The sequence below is a fragment of the Triplophysa dalaica genome, chromosome 18 (genome assembly GCF_015846415.1).
Source record: "Triplophysa dalaica isolate WHDGS20190420 chromosome 18, ASM1584641v1, whole genome shotgun sequence".
Taxonomy (NCBI): domain Eukaryota; kingdom Metazoa; phylum Chordata; class Actinopteri; order Cypriniformes; family Nemacheilidae; genus Triplophysa; species Triplophysa dalaica.
This window is the reverse complement of record NC_079559.1, coordinates 935,951-955,980: the sequence shown is the minus strand read 5'-3', so window position 1 is coordinate 955,980 and position 20,030 is coordinate 935,951. Positions and strand designations below refer to the sequence as shown.

Below are 20,030 nucleotides of genomic sequence, written 5' to 3'. Positions count from 1 at the left end.
TTATATCATATATTATATTATGTTTTGTTATATATTATTTATTTATTTATTTAATATTATATATTATATATGATATATTATGTATTGTATTATATAAAGCACTATTTTAAAATGTAACATCACAATATAATACAATATTACACAAGTAGCTTTTGGTGTGAAATGCCTGTTGTGTTATACAGTTCAGTGTAATGTCGTTGTTGTTATTGAGTGTGTTGTGTTGGTGTTGACCTCAGTGTGCAGAAATAGACCCCAGTGTGTGTGGTTGGTGGGTGTGAGGGGGGTTCTGCTGACACATGTTTCTCTCAGCGGGGGGCTGAGACACGGAACACACCAGCAGACACTTCATTCCTCTGCAAACTCATTTATTTGTGTACGTAATAACGCATTTAGCGTCTTAACAGCGTCTGCGTCGCCTGCGGGACTTCAGCTCTCGTGTCGTTGCGCGCGCTCGGACCTACTTCCCCGCGCGGAGGAGTCCGTCCCGCAGCTCGAGACAGAGACTGAGAGAAGGTGAGAGACAGATAGAAACACACAGAGAGAGAGAGAGAGAGAGAGAGAGAGAGCGAGCGAGACTCGATCTTACGGGCCCGAGCGCAGTCAGTCACACAACTCTTCATCTTCCTCGTCACCGGTTTGTCCGGCTCGCGGCGGTGGAAAATGGCGCAGATTCTGCCCATCCGCTTCCAGGAGCATCTGCAGGTAAAACCGCACACAGACACGCGCACGATTTGCGGGATTCCGCCCGTCAAGCCTCGCGCACAGAAACTGTAAACACGCAACTGACTGCGGCCTCGCCCGCGCGCACAAGTCAGATAGTTGAATGACATTTAAAAGACATGTTAGCGTACAAAGATGCGGTGTGATTGTGAACAAAATAATACATATTTGTTATTTTTACCACGAATATGAACTTTATCCGGGCTTTTCGTTATATTGGTTAAATACTTAAAAAATGAATTTGTAAAGTGTATATTTTACGTGCTAAACACATCATATTGTCCTACATTAAAATGACAGCTCAGCTGAAGTTACTGTTGTGATGATGAAAGTGTTAATAATGTCTGAATGACTCTTCACATTATAATGTTTGTCCTCTGTGTAGTTCAGACACAGCTCTACATGATCTTATTTTCACAACTTAAACTCTTTAAATGAGAAAGCCTACTTGTGTTTGTTTTGAGTTGTGTTTGTCACCTGTTTTAAAGGGACAGTGCACCCAAAACTGTCAAGATTGTTCCAAAGCGGTAAACATTTCTTTGTTTTGCTGAACACACGGGAACACGTTTGGAATGTCAGACCTCACCCACCATTTACTATACTATAGTTGAGAAAATATACTATGGGAGTCCACGGGAGGAGGGGGTGATATTTGACATTCTTCCAGATATCTTCCTGTGTGTTCAGCAGACATTAATACAGGTTTTGAACAATCTGAGGGCGAGTAAATGATGACATTATTCTGGGTGAACTGTCCCTTTAAATGAATCTTTGGCATCGATTCTGACTATTAACCTTTTAAAGTAATGCTTTAAGTTATATTATGAGGATTGTTTTCATTTCTTCTATGAGGTTGATATTTTTTTGAAAGTTGCCAGTCTTGGTGTTGCTTTGTGGTTTATAATGTGCTGTGATTGTTATGTGTTGCAGACGCTGTCTGATGTGTTGTTTATATAATTATAGATCAATAGGGACTAATAGAAAACATCAGTATTGATGATAACATGACTAATTTTCCTGATAAAGCAGACATCGGTTCAGAAGAAGAGAAGACTGTCAGAATGTTCTGAGGTTTTTCTTAAGTGACTCATGTTTCCAGTAAAGCGGATTTTCTCCCAGCAGATCCGGCGGTCATTGTACAGAAGTCTTGTCTGGACCACACATACCGTCTCCTGCACTGAATCGTGTTGTCTTGTCCGTGGTGGGATCTCTCTTGGAAACAATGGGCCAGTGTTTTGTGTGCGTGTTCACAGAGTCTCAGCGCAGTGCCAAACGCTAATGAAGTTTCATTCTACACCTCTTTAACACATAATATTCTCTTCCGTCTGACACTTCATCTGAGATCTCACGTGTGTCTTGTTCTCTCTCTCGGCTTCATCTCTTCACAGGCGCTTTTATTTGTTTATCTTTGTCATTGATAGAATTCTTGAAACTCCTCAAGAGACATCTGGAGTTTAAATGAAACCAGATGCTCAAGTCTCATTCACATGTGAAGCGTGTCTAAAGTCAGTCGATGTATTTTGCGTGTGGAGTAAGTTTTATTGAATCAAAACTATAAAGCTCCAGTCTGTCTTTGACTTCTCGCGGCTGTCTCGTTGTGGTTTTAGATACTCAGTCAGTCAGGTTGAAAGAATGCCAAGAATCTGAAGCCTGGAGGGCTTTGGGCCTAAAGAAGCGTTGTTTTTTAATTGAACTTGTATTTAAGTTGTGGTTAAAAGTTTTTTTTTTTTTTTAAATATATATATGAAATATATAGAATGCATATAACATTGTTCTGTAAAGTATTGTGTGTGTTTTATCAATAAATCCCATAGATGATGATAAATAAAAACGTCAAAACTAAAATAGGGAAAGTTAGTCTTGAAAGTTTTGGAAAAAGTTTGGCTAGTAAGAAGACTTTTTTATTGATCATGTCATAAATGTTGTTTCCTCTACCTTGTTTTTGTGATTTTAAGAGTATAATTTAACTCTGAATGTGACATCAGGAGTGACCGCATGTGTAATGATAAATGATTTATTTGTCTATCTCACGGATAAATCTGCTGTGTAATTCTTCTCCGTCCTGTGATTGGCTGGCGATGTAGCGCTGTAACACAATAGAAAGTGATCTAATGAAGTTATGAGCAGGAAGAGGAAACGTGTTTATCAGGAGAGCAAACACAAATCACATCACAGACATCATGAGGAACAGACGCTTGTCCTTCCACACGCTTTCACACACTCATTGAGTTCAAGATCTGTAGGTACTTTCATGTGAAAGTAGAAATATTGAAAGAATTAGAGAGAGATTCTCATCACTGTCTCATCAGTTTCATGTCATTCATCAGTCGCATCTGTGATTGGATGCTGTCAGTTTGTACCATCACCAGCGACGAAGACTATCAGGTCATCAGGAAATGAGTTCTCCTGTGTGTGTATCACTGTGTGTGTTGTGTTACCTGTCATACACAACACACACATACAAAACCAGTCTGTAGCTTTAGTATGTTTACAGTAAGTCACCACAGACACACTTCACAACCATCAAATCACCAAAATGTCACATTTTCCTTATTTAGTTTTCATTTAGTTTCATAATGTCTCATTTTTTTATTTTTTTATTTAGTTTCATAATATCTCATTTTCTTTATTTTGTTTTCATTTAGTTTCATAATATCTCATTTTCTTTATTTTGTTTTCATTTAGTTTCATAATATCTAATTTTCCTTATTTTGTTTTCATTTAATTTCATAATGTCTCATTTTTTTATTTTTTTATTTAGTTTCATAATATCTCATATTCTTTATTTAGTTTTCATTTAGTTTCATAATATCTCATTTTCTTTATTTTGTTTTCATTTAGTTTCATAATATCTCATTTTCTTTATTTTGTTTTCATTTAGTTTCATAATATCTCATTTTCTTTATTTTGTTTTCATTTAGTTTCATAATGTCATAATGTTCAGAATATTCAGCCACAGGAAAACATTTCAGTAAATTCTAGTCAAAAGGTGACTACACCAAATATGGTCAAATATAACATGATTTCATTTATTTATTAGTTACAACATAATTTCCATAGTTCCCTTTGTTTTATTTCATCATTTTGATGAGTTTATTATTATTCTCAAACGTAGAACAAATATGAAGACATAAGTGAATGGGTGTCCATAAGTTTTTTACCCGTAGTTTAATGTTATGTAAATTATAGTTATTAAAATAATAATCAAGGTAATGTGATAATTATTCTAAGTTGTTTGAAACGTCTGCAATCATGTTAAGTAATCAGGATCTAAATATTTGCCAAAAAATATGTGATTATGATTTTTGTCATAATGAATCAGCCTTTGCCGAAACCTACAGATGTTTTTTTATCATAGTGCAATTTTCCTGATGTGTTTGTGACAAATAACTAAAGTAATGACATATTCAAAGCACAAACCAATGTTGTCTGGTTTTTATTTTTTTATTACATTTATTTTGTTTGTACGTTTGTGGACGAGTGTGTCGGACTGCGGATGTGGAGGAGTGAGGAGAGGGTTGCGGGTGCTGACTCAGATTTTTAGTGTGTGTGTGTGTGTGTATGTTCCCGGAAGGCAGACGGCAGGTTTGTGTTGTGTTTGTGTGTCATCAGCAGTGATTCTGACCTCTGAAGAATCCCAGCCCTTCATGCCTCTGTACTGTACTATCACACAAGAGATGAGATTTATCACCTGATGCTTCATCACTGTTAGCAAAAAATGCTTTACATTCCTCAGCGTTTCCTCTCTCATCGCTCTAGCTGCAGACGCTGGGAGTGAATCCCGCCAGCATCAGCTTCAGCTGTCTGACGATGGAGTCGGACCGCTTCATCTGCATCAGAGAGAAAGTGGGTGAGCAGAACCAGGTGGTCATCATCGACCTGAGCGACCCCACCAACCCCATCCGCCGGCCAATCACAGCGGACAGCGCCATCATGAACCCGGCCAGCAAAGTCATCGCGCTGAAAGGTGCAGATACACAAACACTTTACCTTTTCTCACAGCACATTTCTATAAGTCAAAGGTCAACCGTCTCTCCGCCCACAGCCGGACGCACGCTACAGATCTTCAATATCGAGATGAAGAGTAAAGTGAAATCTCACAGTATGACGGAGGACGTACTCTTCTGGAAATGGATCTCTGTTAACACCATGGCTTTGGTTACGGACACGACCGTTTTGCATTGGAGCATGGAGGGAGACTCTCAGCCAATCAAAATGTTTGATCGTCACGCCAGCCTCGCAGGATGTCAGATTATCAACTACAGAACAGACGACCAGCAGAAATGGCTTCTGCTCATCGGTATATCAGCTCAGGTGTGTGTTTGCCATATTGATTCTCAGCAGATGAATCTCATATTATGGCACTTTGTTTATATGTGTGTATATTTAAATGTAAAATCAAAGTACAGAATATACTGTGACATGTGTTTTTGTGTCCCGCAGCAAAACCGTGTGGTAGGCGGCATGCAGTTGTTCTCTGTGGAGCGTAAAGTGTCTCAGCCTCTCGAGGGTCACGCGGCGGCGTTTGGACTCTATAAACTGGAGGGAAACCCAAATGCGTCGACTCTCTTCTGCTTTGCCGTCCGGGGTCCCGCTGGTGGAAAGGTGACAGACTCTTCATTAATCTAGTCTGTTAGAACAGAGCTTTGGTTGTGTTATGATGTGTGTTTGTGTCTGGTTGTAGCTGCACATCATCGAGGTTGGTCAACCTCAGGCAGGTAACCAGCCCTTCGCTAAGAAAGCAGTGGACGTGTTCTTTCCTCCTGAAGCACAGACAGATTTTCCTGTGGCCATGCAGGTGACAATTTTGTCCTCAACTTATTTTAGCATGGAAAACGTGTGTCCTCACACCATGACTGTAGGCTCTCTCTCAAAGGTCGGTCCTAAGCACGCTGTGATCTACCTCATCACCAAGTATGGTTATCTCCACATGTATGATCTGGAGTCAGGCGTGTGTATATACATGAATCGCATCAGTGGTGAAACCATATTTGTCACGGCCGCTCACGACAGCACGTCTGGAATCATTGGGGTCAATAAGAAGGGTCAGGTAAACGTGCGCTGTATTCATTCTATACTCACAGGGCACTTCAACTCTACACACTGTAGTTGTACCGATATTGTTGTTGAATCACATTAGTTGATTATAAACGTTTGTATAAAATTATTGAGAATTCGAAAGTATCAAAATAACGCATATGTACATATTGCAATTACCAAATTATTTGTATATTTTCGCATTCATTTTAATAATAATTTTTGTACTTTTGTCATTTCTTTATTTAATTGTTTATTGTTTTTCTTGGTATGTTAGTGTAATTACATTTTATTTCAGTTTATTGATAGTTATTACTTTACATATTTTCAATTATAATTCTAGTCCCTCAACCTTCACTTATTTCAGTTTTTGCTGAGGCGACATGTCTAATTTTCAGTTTTCCAATTTTCAATTTTCAAATAATATTTAGCCCGTTATTTTATTTGAATTTATCAGAAATGTTTGAATAGTTTTAGTGGTGTTGTTTCGTAATACTAACCTTGATCTGCGTGCGTGTGCGTGTTTATGTGTTTCAGGTTTTGTCGGTGTGTGTCGAAGAGGAGAACATTGTGAACTATGTGACCCGCGTGCTTCAGAATCCCGAGCTGGCTTTGCGGATGGCGTTACGCAGTGATCTGTCTGGAGCTGAGGAGCTCCTCATACACAAGTTCAACACTCTCTTCTCTCAGGGCGACTACACTGAGGCAGCTCGAGTCGCTGCGTCAGCTCCCAGGGTAAATAACTCACACACACCAGCATCTGCATCCAGGTCATAAAGGTCTCTCACTGAATTCTGTGTGTGACATCACTCAGGGGATCCTACGTACCGCAGAGACCATCCGCAGGTTCCAGTCGGCGCCGGCTCAGGGTGGCAAGGCATCTCCGCTGCTGCAGTATTTCGGGGTTCTGTTGGACCGCGGGCAGCTGAATAAACTGGAATCGCTGGAGCTCTGCCGGCCAGTGGTGGAACAGGGCAAAACCCAGCTGTTGGAGAAATGGCTGAAGGGAGAGAAGGTTTGAAAACGCTTTCTACGATTGTTTAGATGGTGAGCAGCTTTTCCTGAACTGGTCATTTGTGTCCCATGATGCCCTGCAGCTGGAGTGTTCAGAGGAGTTGGGTGATTCGGTGAAGACCGCCGACGTCACTCTGGCGCTCAGCGTTTATCTGCGAGCAAACGTTCCTGGTAAAGTCATTCAGTGCTTTGCAGAAACAGGAGAGTTTAAGAAGATCATTCTTTACGTTAAAAAGGTAACGGCGTGTTTCAAACCACCCTCATCTGTGACCTATGCTGGATGTGACTGGTGTTTTTTGGTCAAGGTGGGATATTCTCCGGATTGGGTGATGTTGCTGAGGGGCGTCATGAGAGCTGCTCCTGATCAGGGTCTTCAGTTCGCAAAGATGCTTGTTCAGGATAAAGAGCCGCTGGTCGCTGTCAGCCAGGTGTCGAACTCTCTCTCTCTCCATCACGTATATGCACCGATAGGATTTTTGGGCCGATAACGATTTTAACAAACAACTATCGGCCGATTCCGATATTGGTCAATTGCATACAGTACTCCACAATATTAGCTAGTTTTTCTGTATTCAATTAATTTAACTGAACACGAATTGGATCCATTTCATATTTTAAGAGAGGCACAAGTGTAAATGTGGCAAAATGTAAGTTAAGATAAAAATACAATAAGACATCATGACAATCTTCAAAGGTGATTTTTGCTATCCAACATTTCCTTTATTAAAAACATTACCTCAAATTTGACTTAAAATTTTACAGTTCTTTAATAAAGTTAAATAAAGTCTGTGCTGATGCTATTTACAATTATTATTTTGCTCAGAGAAAAACATTGGATATTCAGACATCCAACTAGTTGCTTCCATGCAGTTCTTTAATAAACTAGGGACCTATGAAATCCATTTTATTTTTCCTCAAATTATTTTTTTTCCGTTTTTATTTTTCTTTATTTTTTTTATTCTGTGTTTTATTTTTTTGTGGTTTACAACTAATATGAACCGGTATCTTACATCTTATGTTTTTTCCCTTTTAAATTAATACTAGTTTTGTACATTTTTAGTAGCAGTTTTGTCATGTGGTTAATTAGACTTTTATTTTGATGACAGACTTTAATTTTGACGCAAAGTTTGACGCAGCTTCTCTCAAATCAAACTGTAAAATGTGCCTGGGGTAAACTCTGTTAGAATAGTGCTGATTCAGTTTATGTGTTTTCCGCATCACGGAAATCATAGGGCCCTAATATACCATCGGTATCTGACAATTTCATGCAATCAATCCAATATCGGCCGATTAATATCGGTGGCCGATACATCGGTGCATCCCAACTATTTAGTCAACAGAGAATAAACATCAAATGACTGTTTAAAAAAGGCAAAAATTGAAAGAAAAAGAAAAGTTAACCTAGTGTGTGTGATTGTGAGGTGGTGGACGTGTTCATGGAGGGGAATCTAGTACAACAGTGTAGTTCGTTCTTATTGGACGCTCTGAAGAGCAACAGGCCGGAGGAGGGGCCTCTACAGACACGCCTGCTGGAGATGAACCTCCTTCACGCCCCTCAGGTGAGCGCTACGACCCGTTATATGACAAATCATGGTGTGCCTGTGTTCTCCTGTACACAATCGTTTTTATGTCAACGGTTGATTTGTTTAGCTTCGTTTTTATTTCCTTGAGACAATGTTGATAGACACGCGATGGATGTTGGCTGTATGTTAATGAAATGTGAGCACGTTCATTCACATCATTGTTGAAACGTCACTATGATTTCTTGAACTCTGGGTTAAGTGTCTCTGGGTGTGTTTATCTCTACAGGTAGCTGATGCCATTCTGGAAAACAAGATGTTCACACACTACGATCGAGCACACATCGCTCAACTGTGTGAGAGCGCTGGTTTACTACAGAGAGCACTGGAACACTACAGCGACCCGCAAGACATCAAACGAGTCATCGTACACACACACCTGCTCAACCCTGAGGTGTGTGTTTGACTTCACAAGATCAATTATAAATGGGTCAAAGACGAGAAAGGGTTTAAGCATAAAAACAATTTGTGAAATACTACTCCCACTCTGTTTAATTAAATAGCGTTTTTTTATCTGAGCAAAAATTAAGTAAAAGTAATGCAAAACAGGAACGAAGTGATCCTGACAAGAAGACATGAAGGTTGGTACTAATATCAGTAGTCGTATGATGAACCAGGACGGGAGAATGAATACAAGGGGCTTAAGAAGGGAACACTAACAAGAGATAATTACACAGTGCAGATGACGGGAATCAAACACTGAGGGGAAGCTAAACGAGGGGGCGGGGTCAAGACGAGACAGGAGAGAGCACATGGCTCTCCAAAACAAACAATGCCATGTCTCTCTCCACAGTAAACATGTGTGTCTGTCATGATCCTGCCACAAGACTAAGTAAAACATGACCAAAAGAGGCAGAATAATGACATAAATGTCATTACACTGAATGGCACTGTAACATTATTTCAACCAAATTTTGACATTTTATTTTCCAAAAGCTTAGTTGAAACCAAAAAGTAGACATTTTACTTTCATTTAATGTGCTTTCTATGGACATAAAATCACTTTTGTCAATTTCTTTTGATGGGGACATCTTAACGTCTTTGCCCCAAATGCATATAAAGATGGACGTTTGCTTTTGATTGTCTCTCTCTGTGTCAGTGGTTGGTGAATTTCTTCGGCTCTCTGTCTGTGGGCGACTCTGTTGAGTGTTTAAGGGCGATGTTGGCGTCAAACCTAAGACAGAATCTGCAGCACTGTGTTCAGATTGCGAGCAGGTATCACGAGCAGCTGGGAACTCAGACGCTGGTGGAGCTTTTTGAGTCCTTCAAGAGTAATGAAGGTAAGCGGCATCTTTCAATGACTTTGGGAATCATAACCGCCTCTGATCTCGGCCTAAAGCCGTGGTCACACTTGACTTTTCCCTCCATTGATTCGCACGCGAATCCATCAGGCTGGAAACGCAAGCCCCTTCGAAGATATTTTGTGTCAAAGTTCAAGCTTGGTGAACTCTGACCTGCGAAATTTCGTCACGTGAGTCTGTGTGAGACCAATGTAAGATTCCAACGGCACAGCGTGACCTCTCGGTACAGAAATGTAAAAAATGGAGGAATCTCTCTCGGCCATTTTCCGACTAACGTCCCAACAAATTTTCGCATCCTCAAGTCTAGTCTATAACTGCCTATGCTATGACATCACCGATTTTCAAATACTAAAGGATTGGAGGTTAAAGATCTGTTAGCAAAAACACAGAAAAAGCACACAAATCAACTTTAAACGGGTGCTCAACCAAAAACGAATCAACCCAAAATGAATCAAAAGTTTTAAGCGACTTTAACAAAGCGCATGACGTTTCATATTATTTCGATTTTTGCAGCTTTGGTGTGCCGACCTTGTGCACATTTTATCGTCCTCTCTCTCCGTCAGGTCTGTTTTATTTTCTGGGCTCCATCGTGAACTTCAGTCAAGATCCTGATGTTCATCTGAAGTACATTCAGGCTGCGTGCAGGACCGGTCAGATAAAGGAAGTGGAGCGGATCTGTAGAGAGAGCAGCTGCTATAACGCTGAACCCGTCAAGAACTTTCTCAAGGTCAAAGTCATGAAACCTACTCAATCAGATCAACCGTTAAACCCAAAAACCCTTTTTATTTCATTATTTGTTTTATTTTATTCTATCAGGTAGTTTGTCCCTCAGAAATGCTGTGAGTTTGTGATGCCGTTGAGAAGGGCGAGAGAAGAAGTAGATTTATAACTTGTTTTTGCGCAGGAAGCCAAACTGACGGACCAGCTGCCTCTCATCATCGTGTGCGATCGCTTTCATTTCGTCCACGATCTGGTGTTGTACCTGTACCGCAGCAATCTGCAGAAATACATCGAGATCTACGTTCAGAAGGTGCTGAACATCGACGTGTCTGTATTCCAGAACATTCACCCATATGAAAGTGATTTTTATATGACGATGTGTGTTTGTGTAGGTAAATCCCAGTCGTCTGCCGGTGGTGGTTGGTGGTTTGTTGGATGTGGATTGCTCAGAAGACACCATTAAGAGTTTGATTGAGGCGGTACGTGGAGATTTCAGCACCGATCAGCTCGTGGAAGAGGTTGAGAAACGAAACAGGTGAAACTGAGATTCAATAAACCGTTTTTTTTTAATAAACACAATATTTGTTGACTACGACAAATATTGTTAACATCGCTTTTAAAGACGACTTTTTGCGTCTTTACTCAGAAATGCTTGAATCACCCAGATAAAAAAATACTCTGGAATATTTTAGTATTTACTAAAGTCAAACGTAGTAAATGTTCGTACCTTTCCATAATAAATAAAAGTATAGTAGTATTTATAACAGTTTTTAATTGTACTTGTCTACAGAACGCTATAGTACACATTAATCATATTAACAAGTAAGATGTAATATGGTGTACTACAATTTATTACAGTGAGTTCTAAGGGACTGTATAAAACAGTATTTGCTTCAGTTTTTCAATTATCTACGGTTAACACTACAGAGTGCAATAGCACACATTAAGCGTGTTAATGATTATAGATACTACGGTATAGGACAGTGTACTATAGGAAGTATACTGCAGTTGATCTGCTACAGTTTGCCAATTTATTATAGTTAATACTACAGAATACTGCCGTTAACATTTACAAAATAAATGAATTACTATTATATACTACGGTTTAATATAGTAAATACTACAGTATTTTTATGTGGGAATAATAATATGCATATTATTGTAATGTATTACAGTATCCTGCAATTTACTACGGTAAATATTAATGTATACTACAGTATTTACGACACTTTTCAGTTCTCTATGGCTAACACTACAGAATGCAACAGTACACATTAAGTGTGTTAATAATTATAGTATACTACATTATAGGACAGTGTACTATAGTAAGTATTTAAGTACACTGCAGTATTTACTTTAGTTTACTCTATGACTAATACTACAGAATACTGTAGTTAACATTAATAAATTACTATAATATACCGATTCGTGTGTGGCTCAAGTCCAATCAGTATAATCAAACACAGCTGACTCAAATGAAGGTGTAGACTATCAGATCAGAAATGGACAGTACCTGAGTTAAATATATGAGTGTCACAGCAAAGGGTCTGAATACTTAGGACCATGTGATATTTTAGTTTTTCTTTTTTAATAAATCAACAATTCTGTGTTTTTCTGTCAATATGGGGTGCTGTGTGTACATTAATGAGGAAAAAAATTAACTTAAATGATTTTAGCAAATGGCAGCAATATAACAAAGTGTGAAAAATGTAAGGGGGTCTGAATACTTTCCATACCCACTGTATATTACACAAAGTATTTAGTTTATTTACATCAGAAATATGATTAGAGTAATCCCTTACTTGAATTTTTCCAAGAGAAAAGTAACTAAATTACAGTTACTAATTTCTTAGTAACTAGTTACACCCAACACTATTATAAAGCTCTAACTGAGACGTTGACAGTCAGATCTGTTCTCCAGACTGAAGCTGCTCTTGTCCTGGCTGGAATCCCGCGTGCAGAACGGATGTGAAGAACCGGCTACCCATAATGCCTTAGCAAAGATCTACATCGACACTAACAACAGTCCGGAGCGCTTTCTCAGAGAGAACCGTCACTACGACAGCATCACGGTGGGACGTTACTGCGAGAAGAGAGATCCTCATCTGGCCTTCGTGGCCTATGAGAGAGGCCAGTGTGACCTGGAGCTCATACAGGTGATGTTCACACGCAGATATTCACTCTATCAACCGTAAACTGCACTCATCACCTCTGTGTTGTGTGATCACACGCAGGTCTGCAATGAAAACTCTCTGTTTAAAAGTGAATCGCGGTATCTGGTGAGACGAAAGGATCCAGATCTGTGGGCCCGAGTTTTACAGGAGACCAACCCTTACAGACGACCTCTGATAGACCAGGCATAACACATCCATCAACGTCACCAAGCGTTTCATGTATGTGTTGTGTACATTGATGCTAACGGTCGTGTGTGTGTGTAGGTGGTACAGACGGCTCTACCCGAGACGCAGGATGCAGAGGAAGTATCTGTGACGGTGAAAGTGTTTATGACAGCTGATCTGCCCAATGAACTTGTAGAACTTCTAGAAAAAATTGTGCTGGACAACTCCATATTCAGTGAACACAGGTCCATATTTCCCCATTTTTCTTTGTTCCATAAACTGTTTACTTTTGTTCACCTTTGATGTCTAACTGTGAGTTTCACAAATAATTAACCAACAAAAACCTCCCTCGTACACATTTTCGACATCTCAACTAAAAAAACGATTCTCTCTACCCAGAAACCTCCAGAATCTGCTGATATTGACAGCCATTAAAGCGGACCGCAAACGGGTCATGGAGTACATCAACCGTCTGGACAATTATGACGCCCCTGACATCGCCAACATCGCCATAAGCAACGAACTGTACGAAGAAGCCTTCTCCATCTTTAAGAAGTTTGAAGTCAACACCTCCGCCATACAGGTACACAAACACACACGCTTTAATGACTCGTGAAACTCTAGCGGCTTGTATTTGAGGACTGACTCTTTAAATTCACACCGTGCAGGTTCTGATCGAGCACATTGAGAATCTGGAACGTGCGTATGAGTTTGCCGAGCGCTGCGGAGACGGGGCGGTGTGGAGTCGTCTCGCTCAGGCTCAGCTTCACAGAGGTCTGGTGAAAGAAGCCATCGACTCTTACATCAAAGCAGGAGATGCGTCTGCGTACATGGAGGTGATCGACGCTGCCGGTAGAAACGGTGAGCAGATGAGGCTTTACCCTCATGCTTTTTTCTCTAAGACGCTTCGTTGAGGATGTTCGTCTGTTTTAACAGGCAACTGGGAGGATCTGGTGAACTTTCTTCAAATGGCCAGAAAGAAAGCGAGAGAGACTTATTTAGACACCGAGCTCATCTTCGCTCTGGCCAAAACAAAGCGTCTCACAGAACTGGAAGATTTCATCAACGGACCCAATAATGCTCACATACTACAAGTATGAAGCCGAACATGTCATTTTTGTGTATTCTCCGAGATCGGTCACCTGTGACCAGTGTTGGGTGTAACTAGTTAAGTAATGCTGTGTTCACACCAACATGAGCAATCAAGTTTCACGCTCTTTATAACTCGAGGGTAAAGTTTGTTATTTTTCTGCTTGAGTGACCCGAAAACTCTTGCGCGAGTTTATAGTTCGAAGAACATGATGCGTAACGTGTGATTTGTTCGAATCGCGCCAGTTGAGAACTTTGGCAAAAATTCGCGCCGCGTTAAAGAATCAGGAGCTTGCTCTAGTAGTGACGTGATTTTGACGTAGCGAGCGGAGGCAAAAATCCGACATAACAATGGAAAACAAAATAAACTTTGCTGTATATGGATACCTGGAGCTGTACGATACATCTTCTTACTTTTATCGAAACAGAAATAAAAGGATCTTTCTTGGAAGAAAGGAGGTCAGAAAATCTGTAAAATCAATTGTAAAAAACGCTCTTTACTCAATTTGAGCTATACCTGTATATATATATACGAGATTGTAGCCGACTGGAAGAAACCCTCCCACGATGCAAATTTGCGTCTGTTGTGAAGTGAATTTCACGCGCGAATGAAGCGCTAGTCGCATTTGGTGGGAATGCTCTATAAGGGATTATTCTTATTTATCCTTCTGTAATTACAGTTACTTCTGAAGTAATTAAACTAAAAACTGTGTGTGATATGTGTCCAATAGTGGAATTGAAATTCACAGTCAACTTTAAAATGCTTTAATGTATAATTCTCCCATTTGTATACTTTGGTAACAGTAATCTAAATACACTATTGAATGTGTAATGAGTAACTTGTAATGGATTACTTTTTCAAAGTAACTTGCCCAACACTGCCTGTGACCATCATGAGTCTCACAGCAGGTTTATGTTCAATGTTTCAGGTATCTGTTTGTGTCTGTAGGTTGGTGAGAGATGTTATGAAGAGAAGATGTTTGAAGCGGCCCGGCTGCTCTTTAATAACGTGTCTAATTTTGCTCGTCTGGCCTCCACGCTGGTTCACCTCGGCGAGTTTCAGGCGGCCGTGGACAGCGCACGTAAGGCCAGCTGCACACGCACGTGGAAAGAGGTGAAGATCCAAACACCTGGAAAGATCTAAAGCAATACTGTTGACAACTGTGTTTGGTTAATTTAGAAATGCTGGTAAGGACACAAGGTAGTGATGGATATTGTTCATTCTGCTCGTTGTGTGTGTGTGTCTGTGTTTGTCAGGTGTGTTTTGCGTGTGTAGATGGAGAGGACTTCAGGTTGGCGCAGGTCTCCGGTCTCCACATAGTGACTCACGCTGATGAACTGGAAGAACTGATCAGCTACTATCAGGTAAAGAATCTTCATCATCATCTTCATTACATCTGCAAGAAATCACAAAGTTTCACTTGAGTCTTATCACACTGCCCTGTCTCTCTCTCTCTCTCTCTCTCTCTCTTCTGTCTCTCTCTCTCTCTCTCTCTCTCTCTCTCTCTCTCTGTGTCTCTCTCTCTGTCTCTCCCTGTCTCTCCCTGTCTCTCTCTCTCTCTCTCTCTCTCTGTCTCTCTCTCTCTGTCTCTCTTACTCACTCACTCTCTCTCTCTCTTTCTCTGTCTCTCTATGTCTCTCTCTCTGTCTCTCTTTGTCTCTCTCTCTGTCTCTCACTCACTCACTCACTTGCACTCTCTCTCTCTCTGTGTCTGTCTCTCAGGATCGTGGGTATTTTGAGGATCTGATGTTGTTGTTGGAGGCTGCGCTAGGACTGGAGCGCGCTCACATGGGCATGTTCACGGAGCTGGCGATCCTCTACTCCAAACACAAACCTCAGAGGATGAGAGAACATCTGGATCTCTTCTGGTCCAGAGTCAACATCCCAAAGGTCTAAAAACATATTCAACCACAGCTCAGACCACATCGTAAAATGACCGGCTCAGTTGTGTTGTGTTGACAAACTAAGCCTAACAGCTCGTGTCTTGTGATTGGTCAGGTGTTACGAGCGGCGGAACAGGCCCATCTGTGGGCGGAGCTTGTGTTTCTGCATGATAAATATGAAGAGTATGACAACGCTGTTGTGATGATGATGAGTCACCCTACAGATGCCTGGAGAGACGCCACATTTAAAGAGCTCATCGTCAAGGTAACAAACACACTTTACACTCTGAGATTTCTCTTTCATTGCTCGGGAGACTCAATAGTAAAAATGAACATGCATAGTTCATATTGTGAACCAATCTCTAATTTTGTCATTTACTTCTGGTGTCTTGACAAGAGATGTGATTGTGAAATTTATATGGAGACAAATGAGAATTTTGAGAAAGCAGCGGTCTGCTCTCCATTGCAACTGAGATAGTCAAGAGATGTTGTGTTTATTCTAATGAGGTTGTCTGTCGATGTGTTGATCTTGTGCGTTTTGTGTGTCTCTCCTGCAGGTGGCAAATGTGGAACTTTATTATAAATCTCTAACATTTTATTTGGATTTTAAACCCCTTCTGCTCAACGATCTACTGTCTGTTCTGACACCTCGACTGGACCACACCAGAACCGTCAGCGTCTTCAGCAGGGTAAACACACACACACACACATACACTAGAGCTAGAAAAACTTTACAACATCAGTGTTGTTATTCAACTGAAAACTGATTGTCTTTTTTCTGTTATTTTTTCTGTAAATCTGATTGTATTGTATAAAGAGAAGTATAAATAAAGTTAAAACAGTCAGAGCTGTCACTAACTGTGAACACATCTGCACATTGATGATGATTTGTGTGTGTTTGTAGGTGAATCAGTTGCGGTTGGTTAAACAGTATCTGAGATCAGTGCAGAACCACAATAACAGAACTGTGAATGAAGCGCTCAACAACCTGCTGACAGATGAAGAGGACTATCGGGTACACACACACACACACACACACAGAAAAACACACACCACACAAACACACCCATGCACACCCATACACAAACACACACACATACACACCCACACACACAAGCACACAAACATGCACTCCAAACACACACACAAACACACACTAAAACACACAACCTTAGACACACTCAAACACACACGCACACAAACACACATACAAACTCAGGCACAAACACATGCACACACACACACACACACACACACTCAAACCGACACTCATATACACACGCACACACAGACAGGTAAGAGCAGACATTAGTGATGATATGTTGTGTGTGTGTGTGTTCATTCAGGGTCTGCGAGCCTCTCTAGACGTGTATGATAATGTTGACAGTATTGCTTTAGCTCAGCGTCTGGAGTCACATGATCTGCTGGAGTTCAGACGCATCGCTGCATATCTCTACAAGAGAAGCCAGCGCTGGACTCAAAGCATTCAGCTCTGCAAGAGAGACAAACTCTATAAGGTACTGTGAAGCTGCAGCTGTCATGATCTCCACTGTATCATTATTACAGATGTTTATCTTTGTGTCAGGATGCCATGCGGTACGCTGCTGAGTCACAGGACGGCGCTCTGGCTCAGGATCTCTTGCGCTGGTTTGTGGAGGAGGGAAGCGGGAGTGTTTCGCCGCTTGCCTCTTCACCTGTTATGATCTTCTGGCTCCTGATGTTGTTCTGGAGCTGGCCTGGAGACACGGCCTCGTAGACTTCACTATGCCTTACTTCATTCAGAAGATGAGAGAGTACCTGAGGAAGGTATGTATGACAAATATACCTCACACACCTAAACACATGACAGATGCAACGACATGTCTGTAAGGTTTAGTGCCTTTAATACATTTTTACTTTTATTTAGAAGTTATGGACAGTGTTAATGATATGTGATCGCTCACGTGACTTTCCCTCATCTACAGGTGGATGAGTTAGCCAGACAGGTGAAGGTCTCTGACTCTCTCTCTCTTTCTTACATTGTGCATGTAGACTCAGTATGTTGCTTGATTACCCATAATCCACTGCTTTATACCTGTAAAAGTACTTTTTGTTTGTTTTGTTGTGTTTGTGAGTAAGAGATACAATTGTTCGTCACATCTGTTACCATGAAAGCCTCTTCTCTGTTTTTTTAGTCTGTATTGAACTGTTGATGTTTATAGTTGCAGTATCTCAGTTTGATCTGCAGGTGGCAGTAACACTGTTTTATAAGAATAATTTAGAGTTTAAATATTAATTAAAATATTAGGATTGTTTTATTTTATTTCGGATTATTTTAGAAATTGAATATTAATTTAGAGATATGAGGATTATTTTAGACTATTGGGATTAGGGATTTTAAAGTTATTTATTTTATTTCGGATTATTTTAGAAATGTACTATTAATTTAGAGATATGAGGATTATTTTACAGATTTAGGATTAGGGGTTTTAAAGTTATTTATTGTATTATGGATTATTTTAGAAATGTACTATTAATTTTGAGATTTTAAGATTATTTTAGAGATTTAGGATTAGGGACTTTGAACATTTTAAGACTATTCTAGAAATTTTTAAATAATTTAGAGATTCTAGAATACTTTTAAAGATTAAGATTAATTTAGAGATTTTAGGATTCTTTTAGGGATATAAGATGTTTTTAGGGATTATAACGTTATTCTAGATACAGTATTTCATGGATATTTCATAATAGTAAAAAACGTAATTTAAAATTATCGTGGATGTCTAAATATTTTTTTTTGATTTTAGGATTATTGTATAAATTTAAGATTCATGTAGAAATTGTATCTTTAGAAAAATAACTATAAAATGATTAAAAAAAAACTTAACATGATGATCATTCACAAAATATCTAAATCCTCTTCTAACTGTATTTCACATCATGCTGGTGAAGTGAATGTAATATTGGCATGTAATGTGGGTTTGGGGTTTGCATGATCTGCTGTAAACAAACATCAGACAGACGAGCTTTAGAGCGTCTCCTCCGGTGACTTGAGCGTTCAGACGCTGTGTGTGAGGTCGAGTGTGTGATGTGTGAAGTAAACACACAATCTGACAGAGATGACAGTGATGTTTCTCTCTCTCATACAGGTGGATGAACTTCAGCAAGAAGAAACCAAGAGAGTCTCAGATGATGATGACCTCCCTGAAGCCACGTCCGTAGTGTTGGGTAACTCTAATGAAGGAATATTTTCTCTTTCATACATAGAATTACACATAACAAGTACACTTCATAGTGACCTGTGTGTGTGTGTTTGTGTGTGTGTGTGTGTGTGCGTGCAGGGCACCAGTCAATGTTGACCAGCAATCAATCACCCGTCGCACCTCAGTCGGGTTTCCCGGGTTACGGATACTCTGCTCCTGGATTTGTTCCTCCAGCGTACGGCTTCAACCTTCAGCCTTGATGTGCCCACAGCGAACCTGCTTGGAATTCTGGGAAATATGTGCCTGCGGATGCTCGGCTGCTGCATTTAGAGCTCCTGATAAATGTTGTTTACCTGCAGTCAAACAAACATGCAGCTTTCAATCCGACATCTTCATCTCAATATGTTTTCTCACCACATGAGCACTGAACTTACAAGAGAACAAGAGAAGAGAGAGACACTAAACCACACTCACTGTGCTGGAAATGCTCACACACACGGACACTACTGAGAGTTACTATGAACACAAACACACAACACACTGTCTGTTTATCACTTCTCACCCATCTTTCATTGTTTTATTCTGGAGTTTATTTGTCTTTTGTTTACATTTAAAGCGGCACTACTGTACATTTCAGTGGTACAAAATGAGCGGCATGAGAACGCCGTGACATCACATATGCATGCTGAGATTTCAGCGATGAGCTCGAACAAACGTGTGTCTGCCTCCATCGCTCGTATATCAAGCTTTGAAGTTGACGTGAAAGCCATGAAAGACGCCAAAGGCATGAAGCAAACGTTTGATATGTTACCTGCGCATGATCTTCTGTAAGCCATAAGCACTGTCTGGAAACATGTCCAGGATTTTTTTAGGAAAAAAAAGATTAGCAAAGCACAAAAAAGTGAGATAGTGTGAAATGCTGAGAAACGCAGTCAGACTGTTGTGAGTTTAACAAGAAAATCTGTGTTGTGACAAAAACACAGAAGAATAAAGTTTACACGCATTAAACATGCTGTTACACACATCTCTGTTATTTCTGTTAACACCTCCATCAGCACATGTGTGTGTCTTACTGTCTTATTCATTACAGTAGTGTATTGCTGTCACATACATGTTATTTTTTTCCACTCAATTATATCATAATAACGAGATAATGTGTCATTA

At 40.0% G+C, this 20,030-nt stretch overlaps 1 protein-coding gene across 1 annotated transcript; it reads left to right on the top strand.

The window, feature by feature from the left end:
• Window positions 1-309: 309 nt before the first annotated feature.
• Window positions 310-19,890, top strand: cltcl1 (clathrin, heavy chain-like 1). The gene is given in 34 exon segments (XM_056772531.1): window positions 310-702; window positions 4,480-4,687; window positions 4,766-5,034; window positions 5,164-5,325; window positions 5,405-5,518; window positions 5,597-5,770; window positions 6,295-6,492; window positions 6,572-6,772; window positions 6,855-7,007; window positions 7,077-7,199; window positions 8,193-8,330; window positions 8,581-8,745; window positions 9,451-9,631; window positions 10,216-10,379; window positions 10,557-10,682; window positions 10,765-10,907; window positions 12,294-12,528; window positions 12,607-12,729; window positions 12,811-12,956; window positions 13,111-13,294; window positions 13,380-13,572; window positions 13,648-13,805; window positions 14,750-14,914; window positions 15,058-15,165; window positions 15,524-15,691; window positions 15,800-15,949; window positions 16,242-16,373; window positions 16,589-16,699; window positions 17,031-17,201; window positions 17,270-17,342; window positions 17,345-17,490; window positions 17,649-17,675; window positions 18,813-18,891; window positions 19,005-19,890. Coding segments are annotated over 34 exon segments (5,052 nt in total). The 5' UTR covers window positions 310-660; the 3' UTR covers window positions 19,127-19,890.
• The last annotated feature ends 140 nt before the right edge of the window (window positions 19,891-20,030 follow it).